Source organism: Acinonyx jubatus, chromosome B2, assembly GCF_027475565.1.
Source record: "Acinonyx jubatus isolate Ajub_Pintada_27869175 chromosome B2, VMU_Ajub_asm_v1.0, whole genome shotgun sequence".
In the NCBI taxonomy this organism is placed as follows: Eukaryota; Metazoa; Chordata; class Mammalia; order Carnivora; family Felidae; genus Acinonyx; species Acinonyx jubatus.
Genome location: NC_069385.1, coordinates 52,456,925 through 52,469,974, shown reverse-complemented (window position 1 = coordinate 52,469,974; position 13,050 = coordinate 52,456,925). Strand labels below are relative to the sequence as shown.

At 39.4% G+C, this 13,050-nt stretch overlaps 1 protein-coding gene across 3 annotated transcripts in view; it reads left to right on the top strand.

Moving 5' to 3' along the window:
- The window catches only part of FIG4 (FIG4 phosphoinositide 5-phosphatase), a 152,551-nt gene that overhangs the window by 77,165 nt on the left and 62,336 nt on the right, over positions 1-13,050 (top strand). For all 3 annotated transcript variants that reach the window (XM_053222386.1, XM_015065351.3, XM_015065352.3), the window contains exons 19-22: positions 2,487-2,570; positions 4,291-4,486; positions 6,724-6,806; positions 11,172-11,258. In XM_053222386.1, coding sequence (XP_053078361.1) covers positions 2,487-2,570; positions 4,291-4,486; positions 6,724-6,806; positions 11,172-11,258 — 450 coding nt within the window. The remainder of the gene's footprint in view (positions 1-2,486; positions 2,571-4,290; positions 4,487-6,723; positions 6,807-11,171; positions 11,259-13,050) is intronic.

Here is a 13,050-nt window from a genome sequence, read left to right as displayed (position 1 = left end):
GCCCTCCAGATATTTGAAGAAGCAGTATTAATTTTTTTAGGGTAAATATCCTTCATTCTTTTCATAATTCACATGACATTGTTTTCAGACTCTTCATCTTGGTATGTCACTTTTGAATATACTTCATTTTTCTGTGTCTCTGTTAGAGTTTTGTGGGATCTTTAGAAAAATGATGGGACTAGAGTAAGAAAATTAGGCAAAGCAAATAACTTCTTGATTATCATTTTTTATAATAAAGTTTACATTTGTGTATTTTACATTTTCTTCCAATGTGATATATGTATGTCTAGACTTAATGTACATGTAGAAACATATCCTATGGTTTTGTTTCCTAGAAACCACTCCATATTTTGCTTTAGTTTCAGATGGAAAGTTGAGAATATTTACTTGGTTGATTTTGAGTGAAACTTATTAAAAGTTTAGAAGTTTTAACTGTGAGGTCATTGTCATTTCCAGAATATTTCAACTCAGCAAAGGATGAATGATGTTATGCATATGTGTATATATTGTATAGTTGATTATTTACTTGCATGAGTTATGTTCTATAAACTTCCTGTAATAACTGAATTAGAGAATACTGAACCATTGCAATTCAGGTTTAGGTTCCTGGCAAGCCTCTGGTCACAACATTTTCATTAACCAGTCAATACATAACCATGTTGTATGTTTCTGTTTAAAGATGCCTTACTTAAGATATATTGTTGATTCATTAACATTGAACTCACAGCAAAGAGCACTATAACTCCTACCTGAACAAAGCTTCTCCAACACACGTATTTTCTTTCCAACACACAGCTTTCTTGTGCTTAGAAACACTAGAGAGCTTCAGCACTATGCTTGGGGTCATTTGAGACAACAAGGTCACCACCAAACAGCACAAAAAGGTGCAAAACATGGCAGTACATAGACTGTAAAAAGGACACTTGTTTATAGCATGACAGCTATAAACAAGGCAGAGTGACGCCTTGTTCTCCATCAGCTGGGAACGTGAGCATTGGGTTACTCTAATTTTCCACTGTTCTGGGCATGCACATGTCCACAAGTGATCACAAAAGCTCTGAGTATTGGTTTTGGGGTTATGAATAAACTTTAGTGAGCAAGCAAATTCTCAAATAAGGAGTCCACAAATAATGAGGATCAACTATATATGTTCAAAAATAAAGAAAAATTAAACCACTTACAATTTTTAAAAAATATTTATTGAGAGACAGAGAGAGAGAGAGAGAGTGCTCGGGGGAGAGGGGGCAGAGAGAGAGGGAGAGAGAGAATCCCAAGCTGGCTCCACACTGTCAGTGCAGAGCCCGGCGTGGGACTCAGTCTCACAACTGTGAGATCGTGATTGGAGCTGAGATCAAGAGTTGGACACTTAACTGACTGAGCCACCCAGGTGGCCCTAAACCACTTACATTTTTTTTCAAATGTTTATTGATTTATTTTGAGAGAGAGAGTGTGTGTGTCTGTACCTGCGCACACATGAGCCAGGGAGGGAGAAAGAGAGGGAGACAGAGAGAGAGAGAGAGAGAGAGAGAGAGAGAGAGAGAGAGAGAGAGAGAATCGCAAGCAGGCTCCATTCTATAAGTGCAGAGCCTGACGCGGAGCTCAATCTCATGAAGCATGAGATCATGACCTGAGCCGAAATCCAGAGTCAGATGCTTAACTGACTGAGCCACCCAGGTGCCCCTAAACCACTTATATATTTAAAACAATATTTACAAACTGTCAAATAGGCATTTTGGGTCAAATTCAATATTATTTTGTTTTCCTTCCAAAAATGTAATGGCTGCACTTGGAGCAGAATCCTTGCTGGAGCCCTAAGTCTCATCAGCATGAATCATGCACCTCTTGCCTTTTTGGCTTCTCTGAGGAGTTTGGTCTGGTTTCAGCAGTAATGGTGAGGTAGGCCTTGCACAGTGCCAGAGTAGCTTCAGCTTATCTTAGGATGTGGTGAACAAAAAGTTTCTATTTCAAGTGTTCCAATAGTGTTTTAATGAATTAACCCCAGCCTAATGAGGTAGATGCTGATACTTGAATGGATACTGCTGTAGTTTTGAACATTATGTCGGCATCCCTAGGTGGGATAGTGTAATAAAAACATTGTCCATAAAACTGAGTGGCTTAGTGTTTTGCCATGGGTTTTTATGAGTTTAATTTTACCTCAAAAGTAATTGTGATGTATAAACAAAGTGTATACACCTTAGCAGTAATTTAGATATCAACTCTGTTTCAGTAGAGAAAAATCTTAAATTCAAAACCATTGGGTCCCATAATCATGAAGAAAATTCACAGTGAAGACTGATAACATTGAAGTTACCTGGTGCCATTAATTCATGGGATTTTATGGCCTTTTGATCACCTGAGCTCCCCTGAACATTTGGCTCAGAATATATGTAGCTCTGAGGGCTAAGAAGGAATAGTGTAAGAATGTGAATTGAATGGAAACCAGGATGGACAGTGATTCATATGGAATTTCTTTCCCCTCTCTCCAGTGACTTTATGCCTAAGACCGTTGGCATTGATCCAAGTCCATTTACAGTGCGTAAACCAGATGAAACAGGAAAATCAGTATTGGGGTAAGATTTGCATATAGAATGAAATTTTAAAGATTTATGTAAAATAATATGGCACTTGCAGTATAATTTACACCAAAAAGAATAACTTCAAGTCACATCGTTTGGAGCACATTCCATTTATTGCATCTCTACAGGTAGTTTATTCATAGCACTGGGATTACTAAAGAATTCAACATTGAAAGAATTTGTAGGAGTTTCAGCAACATGGTGCATTTTATTATTTTAAATTAGGAATATCACAGGTGGCATAGGCACAGGTAACAGATATTATGTGTTACGTCCTATAAATAACTCAGTGTCCTCTGTTTCCCACGACATAAAATACTTAGGTAAAAAATTTCTATTCGTTTTCTTGTATTTTTGTTGGCATCCCAAGGAACCATTAAAGCAAATATGTTCAGGTAGAGAAATTAATACATATTCTGTGTATTACTGTACCATTACTGTTCTGGGGAAGACTATTTATTTACATCTTCATGCTTAGAAACTGGAGTGAAATGTGATGTGTTCTAGCATAAGAATCTGTTACTACTGCCACTGACCTGAATAACCCCAGTGATAAGATTTTTTCTAGACTCTGACCAGAAACCCTGGCCAGACTGTAGATACTGAGTCCTAATGTATTTGGGAGTGTGAATGGGGATCCTGGTTGGATTTTAGCTACGTGTGGTTTATGCGGTGGGATATATATTACTACTTCCTGATACACCATTTCTGTGGCTTAAATATGTGGTCTTAAATTGCTGTATGCTAAGCCTTAGACCAGAAACTAAGGAATTTAAAAGAAATGTCCTCAGGAGTCAGGATTCAAGAAGTTCCTGGAACAAATACATAAATGACCAGCTACATTACTGCATAGCACAGAAATACCATTGACTTTTAATTTTTACTTGGCAGAAAGTCAGAAACTAGTTTATTTTCTATAACATGTAACCCATGGTCAGATAGTATTTCCTTTTCTTTTCCTAAAACATTTCCAAATATTATGATATTTTAAGTGTTTTGTAGAGTATTTTTTGATGAGTGAAATATTAAGTATTTTTCATTAAAGCCCAAAATATTACAATAAAATATTATCTGAGTTAAAAAAAATAGTATTCTTACCACTCTCATGTTTGGAACTGAAAGTAAATACTTTCATAATTCTGAGTTTTTTGGTTTTTTTTTTCCATCTACACCCTACTATTAGAAGGAATGTCTAACAATATAGTTATTTACTAACAATACAAATACTAAAATTTAGTTTGTGTTCATCAGTTGCTCATTACTATGGTACATATCATCGGCTGGTGCTATGATTGATAAAAATCATATAAGGGAAGGAAATTTACATGTATTTGGCTATTGACCTTTTCTTGAAGCTTTTACAGGTTACAGATAACATTACTAATATCCCAAACTTATGGTTTTCTATTATTGTACCACAAATTTTGAAAGTGTTGGTTTCAGTTACCAAAGGAAGGCACAGTAACCAAGTGGTGAGAAGACTTTTCTGCACTGGTTTACACCCACTTACTGGTTTATTTTCTGAATTTATAACAGGGCTTAACTTCATAGAAGGTCAGTACATGTACGTGGTAAAATGCTAAGGTTTTCTCTTAATCACAACTTGAATCCAAAAACTGGTTTTTCACAGCACTAGGATTTTGGACAGTCATGCATAGTGAGTGTCAAAGTATCGATTTAAAGATGCTTTATGTCAATATTCATCTTTTTAAAGGAACAAAAGCAATAGAGAAGAAGCTGTGTTACAGCGGAAAACAGCAGCCAGTGCCCCGCCACCCCCCAGCGAGGAGGCTGTGTCCAGCAGCTCTGAGGATGACTCTGGGACCGACCGGGAAGAAGAGGGCTCTGTGTCTCAGCGCTCCACTCCAGTGAAGATGACCGACACGGGAGACAGTACCAAAGTGACTGAGGTGTGCAAGAGATGAGCTTGTGTGGTCCGGCATTAGGCTCTAGAGAATGATCTCTAAAATTCTACTTTCTGTTAAAAGACTTAGAATCAGAAAAGGCCACATGCACACCATTCTAATATGTGGTGTTTGAGGCACTTCCAGAGATGAATATTTTTTTTTGTTATTATTGAGGTATAGTTGACATACAATGTTTATTAACTTTAGGTATACAATATAATGATTTCACAATTCTGTACATTATGCAGTGTTCACCATGGTAAGTGCAGTCACCATCTGTAACCATACGACAATATTATTGACTGTATTCCCTGTGCTGTACTTTTCATCTCTGTGAGTTATTTGTTTTATAACTGGAAGTTTGTATCCCTTAATCTCCTTTACCTATTTCTCTCATGTCCCTACACCTTCTCCTCTGGCAAGCACCAGTTTGTATTCTGTATTTATGAGTCTCTTTCTGTTTACTTGTTTGTTAGATTCCACATATAAGTGAAATCATATGTTATTTCTCTTTCTCTGTCTGACATATTTCACTTTGTATAATACCCTTGAAATCCATCCATGTTGTTGAAAATGCCAGAAATCTCATTCTGATATTCCACTGTGTGTGTGTGTGTGTGTGTGTGTATACATACATACATATACATACTACATCTTTCATATCCATATATCTATTGATGGACACTTAGGTTGCTTCCTGTCTCTTGGCTATTGTAAATAATACTGCAGTAAACATAGGAGTGCATATATATCTTTTGAATTTGAATTGTTTTGGGGTTTTTATTAGGTAAATATTCAGTAGTGGAATTGCTGTATCATATGGCATTTCTATTTTTGATTTTTTGAGGAACTCCATACTGTACAATTTACATTCCCACCAGCAGGGTATGATGGTTCCCTTTTCTCCACATCCTCACCAACACTTGTTATTTCTTGTCTTTTTGTTACTAGCCATTCTGACTGGTGTGAGGTGATATTATGGTTTAGGTATGCATTTCCCTGATGCTGAGTGATGAGTGACGTTGAGCATCTTTTCATGTGTCTGTTGGCCATCTGGATGTCTTCTTTTTAAGGTCCTTTGCTCATCTTTTAATTGACTCGTTTGTTTTTTGGGTGTTGTAGATGTTCTTTACATATTTTGGATATTAACCTGTTGTTGGATATATCTTCTCTTATTCAGCAAGTTGCCTTTTCATTTTGTTGATGGTTTCCTTTGCTGTGCAAAAGGTTTTTATTTTGATGGAGTCCCAATAGTCTATTTCTGCTTTTGTTTCTCTTGTCTGAGGGGACCTATCCATAAATATGTTGCTAAGGCTGATGCCTAAGAGATTACTGCCTGTGTTTTCTTTTAGGAGTTTTATGCGTTCAGGTCTCACATTTTGGTAATTAAGGGAGGAATACATTTAGCATAGATGTTATTGAAATGGTTTCATTGTGAAATCGGTATTTTTGCTCCCATGTATAACAGCAAATTTCTTATCACTTCGGAATTTTTTAAGAGAATCCGGTCTCATTTTGAGCAGCACATCCACTTGAGGTCCATTCATTTCCTCACTCAGCACATTGCTGGAATGTAGAGTTTGGACCTGAGCCTCACAATCTTTGCCTAGCCCTAGTGGGAAATTCACCTGCTCAATTTGACGTTACCAATACAAGGGAACATAAGGGAAAGTAAACTACAAAAGAACCAAATCTAGCTTTAGGGACATGCAATTTCCAAAAAGTTGTAGAGATAGATACGGCAAATAAAGTGTGATAAGAACTGAATTCATTATTCCGGGAGTTGGCAAACTACAGCCAACTGTCAAAATCCAGTGTACTGCCTGTTTTTGTGAATAAAGTTTGATTGGAACCCAGCCACGTGTGTTTGTTTGCATGTTGTGTCTGGCGGCCTTTGTACTGTGCAGCAGAATTGGGTAGTTGCAGCAGAGTGCCATGACCCAAAGAACCTAAAATATTTACCATCTGGCTCTTTGCAGAAAAAGTTTTCTAATTTCTGCATTATACCAAAGAAACTAGTAATTATTTAATAGCTTTTGACCCTAAAACAAAGTTATTTTTAGTGAACTGAAATCAGATTTTAAAAAACCATTAACTGAGAAGTTTAATGAATAGATTGAAGAAATACTGTGATTACTTTTGTGGAAAATCTCACAGGTTCATTTTCTTTACCTTTGGAAATAATTATTATGCTAGATGTCTAAAAATTCTGCCTTGTTCCTTGTCGTTTTTAACCCCAGAATGTGGTCCAGCCCATGAAAGAAGTATATGGAATTAACCTCTCAGATGGTCTCTCAGAAGAAGATCTCTCCATTTATTCAAGGTAAACTACTTTCATGTAGAAATTAAGAAAATATGCAAATGTATTATTACAATAACTTATATCTGGTCTAACTTCTAATAAATGAAATTGGTGGGTAGCTCAGTCGGTTGAGCGTCTGACTTCAGCTCAGGTCACTATCTCGCAGTTCATGAGTTCGAGTTCCGCATCAGGCTGTGTGCTGATGGCTCGGAGCCTGGAGCCTGCTTCAGATTCTGTGCCTCCCTCTCTCTCTTCCCCTCCCTGACTCACACTCTGTCTCTCTGTCTCTCTCTCTCTCAAAAACAAATAAATAAACATTAAAAAAAAGTGAAATTGGTAATACAGAAGGAAATGAATTCCACTTGCAATGTAGTGTTTAGGAGGTCAAATTCTGAAACACTGGTTTCTATTTGGAGTTAAAGGACCTACTACTGCCTGAGACTCTCAGTGCCCTAAATGATAAAAATTTACGACGTGTCCATGCATTTTCACTGCCCATATATAAGCTGCAAACTGAAGTGCACATACATTTCTCTATTCTTGCATTAGCAAAGTCCCAAGATCAGGTACCTTCTTAGAAAATGAACCTAGGATATTGACGATTGTGGATCTTGCATTTGCGTTAGCTCTAGAGTGCTGGTGGGAGTGGTGGCTGAGGAGGAAGAAGGAAGTGGTGATATAAGGGTGTCAAGTCAGAATGTTCTAGACCTTTTTTAGGCAGACTAAGCTGAAAGAGTCATCACAAACCCTGAGATCATGACCTGAATTGAAATCAAGAGTCAGACGCTTAACCGACTAAGCTACACAGGCACCCCAGCTTTCCATTCTTTTTTAAGGAGAGTATTTCATTTGCTGAATCCATCAAACTGGAAACTGACAGCTTTTTACTTCAAACTAGTAAGATTGGCTATATAATATGTAAAATATAAAATATAAACCAGTAATATCAGCTACATAATATGTAAAACATAAGAATGCACAGCATTTCTTAACTACAAAAGCACTGGTACGACGCTGCATTACTATCTTGACAGAAGCCAACTTAGCCATTCAGAATTCAGCCACACTCTTCTCAGCCCTGGACACACAGGTGCACAGTCCCTTATCCATCACAGCTGTCCCTACAACATAGATGAACTCCAGCATATGAAGTGAGCCTTTATAAGCAACATGGTCTGGAAGAATGAATTATCTGGGGTTCGTGACTGCATAATATGACTTCGCTTACTGCAGACAGTATGAGTGTCAGGGACTGAACTTATGGCTCACGTTAATTAAGCAAAAAAGAAAATGTCTCCTGCTTCAGGTGTGACTTTTGCTTGGAGCCTTTGTAGCGCAGACTGCCTCTGAAGCCCACTTCTCGTCCTCCTTTCTCTGGGAGTGAGATACAGCCCTGTTCAGCCATAGTATTCCTGGGAAACAGTCTAGGAAGGGTACAAGGGTAGGCCCATAGGGAAAGGATTACTGCAGGAGAGGAAGGAATCATGTCCTGGAATAAGATTCTGTGTTTGATATCCTGAAGAACAACATCTCCTCCTTTGATTTGTGTAACACTTTGCAGTGTTTTATTGTTCTTTAGACAACTCTGTAGTATGCTGAGAAGATATTATTATCCCTCTTTAGAGGCTAACAGCATGGAAAGTGCCACTCAATGACTTATTCAGGAGACCTTCCCTGTGCTTTGTGGGTATCTGTGATTTTAGACTGTGTAGCCCTCTTTATTTTCTTGATAATATCAGCTGCCCCTGCTTATGATGTAGACCTAGGGGGAAGGGGAGAAACAGAGGTCTGGTCATCTCTTCCCCTCTGTGTGAGTAACCCTTGACCGTGGGCAGACTGCCCCTACTGGGGGCATGGGCATCTTCCATCTCTGTTGTGGGCATTGCTATGGTAGAGGAAGCCTCCCTCCATCAGTATCTGGGGGGTGGCCAAGGATGTTCAGGAACTTTTTGCCCCAGCCAGGCTCTGGGTGTCTCTATTGTTGTTGTTGTTATTATTATTATTATTATTATTATTATTATTATTATTATTGGTTTCAGGAATAGAATATAGTGATTCATCACTTACATCTAATACCCAGTGCTCATCCCAGCAAGTGCCCTCCTTAATGCCCATTGCCCATTTAGCCCATCCCTCCACTCCCCTCCCCTCCAGCAACCATAAGTTTGTTCTCTGTATTTAAGAGTCTCTTATGGCTTGCCTCCCTCTCTGTTTTATCTTATGTTTCCTTCCCTTCCCCTATGTTCATCTGTTTTGTTTCTTAAATTCCACATATGATTGAAATCATATGATATTTATCTTCCTCTGACGGACTTATTTGGCTAAACATAATACACTCTATTTCCATCCACGATGTTGCAAATGGCAAGATTTCATTCTTTCTGTCAGGGGCTCTGGGGTCTCTTAGTGCCTCCTCTGATCCAGATGGCAGAGCTTCAAGGGCAGGGCGAGAGCCCATGTAGTTCTGGCCTAAATTGGCCTAAAAAAGTTCTGCCTTCTCCCACTGCAGTTCTGCAACCAGTGGGCTAGTATCCACCAGAGACTGTGCATGTAAAGACAGTGCTCTGGCCTGGCCTGCCTGTCACAGCTCCCATCTGGGCAACCACAGAACAGTGTGGGGAAGGGAGGGAGGCAGCTGGAACTGGAGCCAACAGCCTGTCTTCTAGCTTCCTGCTCTCCCGCCTGTTTTTCCTACGTTTGGTCTCAACCACCTTCAAACTCCTGAAGATTTCTTGGTTTTATAGTTTTGTTCTAATTGCTTAGCCCTGTTCTCTATGCCTTCCTTTGCCCTCAGCTTTTCTGATATCTTTGGTGTGTTATCTTAACCAGGCCTGGAAGTTTTCTGCTTGCCTCCCCAAGCCTCAGGCCCGTGCCAAATCTTTTGTTTGTTTGTTTTTGTTTTTGTTTTGTGTTGTTTTTTGTTTGTTTGTTTTTTAATATGAAATGTATTGTCAAACTGGTTTCCATACAATACCCAGTGCTCATCCCAACAGGTGCCCTCCTCAATGCCCATCACCCACTTTCCCCTCCCTCCCACCCCCCCATCAACCCTCAGTTTTTCTCAGTTTTTAAGAGTCTCTTATGTTTTGAGGGAGCCAAATCTTTTTAAAAACAAATTCTGACAGTGATTGTGTACATGATTAGGTAAGGTTAAAGTTCTGTACAAATAACAGGTATCATGTGACATTCTTCCCCCAAAATGAATCAAAAATCTTTACTTGCTGAAGATAAAAGTAAGTTATTTAAAAGTTTTCCAGTAGCATGTAATGATTTAGTTAGTAATTGTTAGTTCTGCAGTACTTTTCTTGACCTTCAAAAAAAGCTAATAAAAATTTAATTGTAAAAGTATCAATAATCAGAAGAAAATTTATATGATATATATATTTTTTGAGAGAGTGCAAGCAGGGAAGAGGGGCAGAGGGAGAGAGAGAGAATCTCAAGCAGGCTCTATGCTCAGTGTGGAGCCCGATTCAGGGCTTGATCCCACGATCCTGAAATCGTGACCTGAGCCGACATAAAGAGTCAGACACTCAACCCACTGTGCCATCCAGGGGCCCTAAAAGAAAATGTTTTAAACAGTAGAAAAGTGGGAAGCCCTTTCATCATGCGTCCTAACCTCCCAGGGGCACATTAGAACAAAACTACAAGCCATGTCCCTGAGGGGAACATGAAGGCATGTAGCACAGACCACACTAGGACAGGTGTGCACCTGAGAAATAGTAGGTGGTCCTTGACCCATCAGCCCATTGGCCCATTGCTAGGTAGCCTCCTATCCTATGGAGCTGGCTGGGGGCACTTCCCTGTGACTCTTAGCTTCAAGCCTGGATTAGTGCTGTTCCAGTCTCCTCTAAGGAGGGGTGGTGTGGCAGTGCGGCTCAGCAGGTGGTCTCCTCAGTCCCCTCCTTCACAGTTCAAAGTATCTTAAGAGGGGCTGGAGTACACTTGGGGATTCTTGTGGTCCTGTGGAAACAGAATCCACATGCTAGGTTTTCAACAGTGTCCCTGCTTTGGGAGATGGATCCCTGGCCTGATCCTGCTCTTCCCTTGTCATTTGTCTCACTGCAAATACCTCCCCTTGTGTTCCCAGCTTCCTGCTGCAGTCACCCTTAGGTAAGTGAGGCCCTGAAAGATCATCTTCCTGGCTTCAAGAACACATTTAAGTAAATTGGGACACAGAATTCTTCTTCCTTCATTTGTAACAAACCCACTGTAAAATCAGGTACCCGTTTGTAATTACAGTCTTATGCTACATAGGGCACTCGTGTGTGCTTTTCTGAAATAAGCATGCTACTGTCATTTGAAAGCTCATACCATTTTGTGTAATCTACTGAATTTATTGCAAATAGTTCCTTCTTTAGCTTACTTTTTATCCATTGTAATTTGTAGATTTGTTCAGCTGGGTCAGAGTCAACATAAACAAGACAAGAGCAGCCAGCAACTCTGTTCCAGGTGCCCAGATGGAGTTATAAAACTGTAAGTACTAGATTAGACCTTTAAAGAATCTTTGTATTCATGCCATTCATAGTACTTTTTTAAAAGACTTTTTAAGAAACTATTCAGTCTTACCACTATAAGCACTAAAGCATCTCCTCCTGGCGTGTTACCCAGGGAAAACTGGGTAGCTGTGGGCATGGGGAAGAGACTGACAGCTTTGACTTGAAATGTACCCTTTGGAGGTGGGATTGGAGTTGGTGGAAGCTTCCCTCCATAAACTCTGCTCTCCAGTGGGTAGAGGAGGGATGACAAAATAGCGCTGCCCCTGAAGACAGGCTCCTCAGGAGCAGTGATGGGTTTGTCATTTCTGCTCAATATCCCCACTGGTTCTAATAACTTTGCTGTAAGTTAAACAGGTGTTTAGTAAATTCTTAAACAGAATCAGGTTCACATCCTGGATCACAGCTCTGTTACTTCTTCTTGTTTTTGTTTTTGTTTTTTTTCACCTTGATTAAGTTTGTGTGGCTCAGTTTCCTCATCTGCAAAATGGGAATGGTAATACTCTGTAGGAGAGTGGTAGGCTTAAACAAAATAATGCATTCAATGTACCGAGAACAGTATCTGGTAAAAAGTTCTCAGTAAGTTGTGACCATCTTCATGTTCATCATTATCGTCTGCTTGTTGGGACCAAACAAAGCAAAGGTTATGACCGGGAGAGGCTCCTAAAGCCATCTGCTCAGTTGAGTTTCTTCTAGAAAATGAGTCACTGTGGATATTAAATGACGTAGTATACGTGAGGTGTCTAGATTAGTGTCTGACATATAGTTGACATTTGGCAAATGTTCTGTTCCCTTTTCCTAGAGCAACTTTATCAGTTTGTTTAATAAATTATTTGATACATACTGATTGCCTAACTTCTCTGTGTACTACATCTGCACGTTCTTGATTGATAGGTAAGAGGCTGTTATAATAATTTCGGGCAAAGACTGGTGGCTGGGAAGACTTAGGAAATGGAATAGATTTGGGGAATGTTTAGGAGGTGAAATGAGACATGGATACTAACTTGTCATGGAGGGAGAGAAAGATGGCCTTATCCAGAATGGCCCTTAGATTTTTTGGTTTGTATAACAGGTTTGCTTGCTTGCTTGCTTGATACATTTATTCATTTAGCAGCTAGGTATTGACTACACCTATGTTAGAATCATTCAAAGCTTTCATTTACTAGCTAAGGAGTGCTACAGGAGAATCCAGTTTGCATTTAAAGTAGCATCAGAGTGGCCATGTTTAGGAGGCAGTTGGGTCAACTGATCTGGAACTTCTGGGGATGTAAATGGTGATGGTCATTTCCTTCTGGGGATGTACATGCATATGGGTGATAATTAAAGCCAGTGACTATGGATGAGGCCACCTAGGAAAAGAGAATAGAGTCTCTTATGGTTTGTCTCCCTCCCTCTCTGTAACTTTTTTCTCCCCTTCCCTTCCCCATGGTCTTCTGTTAAGTTTCTCAGGATCTACATATGAGTGAAAACATACGGTATCTGTCTTTCTCTGCCTGATTTATTTCACTTAGCATAATACCCTCCAGTACCAGCCACGTTGCTGCAAACGGCCAGATTTCATTCTTTCTCATTGCCAAGTAGTATTCCATTGTGTATATAAACCACATCTTCTTTATCCACCATAAGAAACTCTTAAATACTGAGAAAAAACTGAGGGTTGATGGGGGGTGGAGGAGAGAGAGGATGGGTGATGGGCATTGAGGAAGGCACTTGTTGGGATGAGCACTGGGTATTGTATGGAAACCAACTTGACAATAAATTATATTTAATAT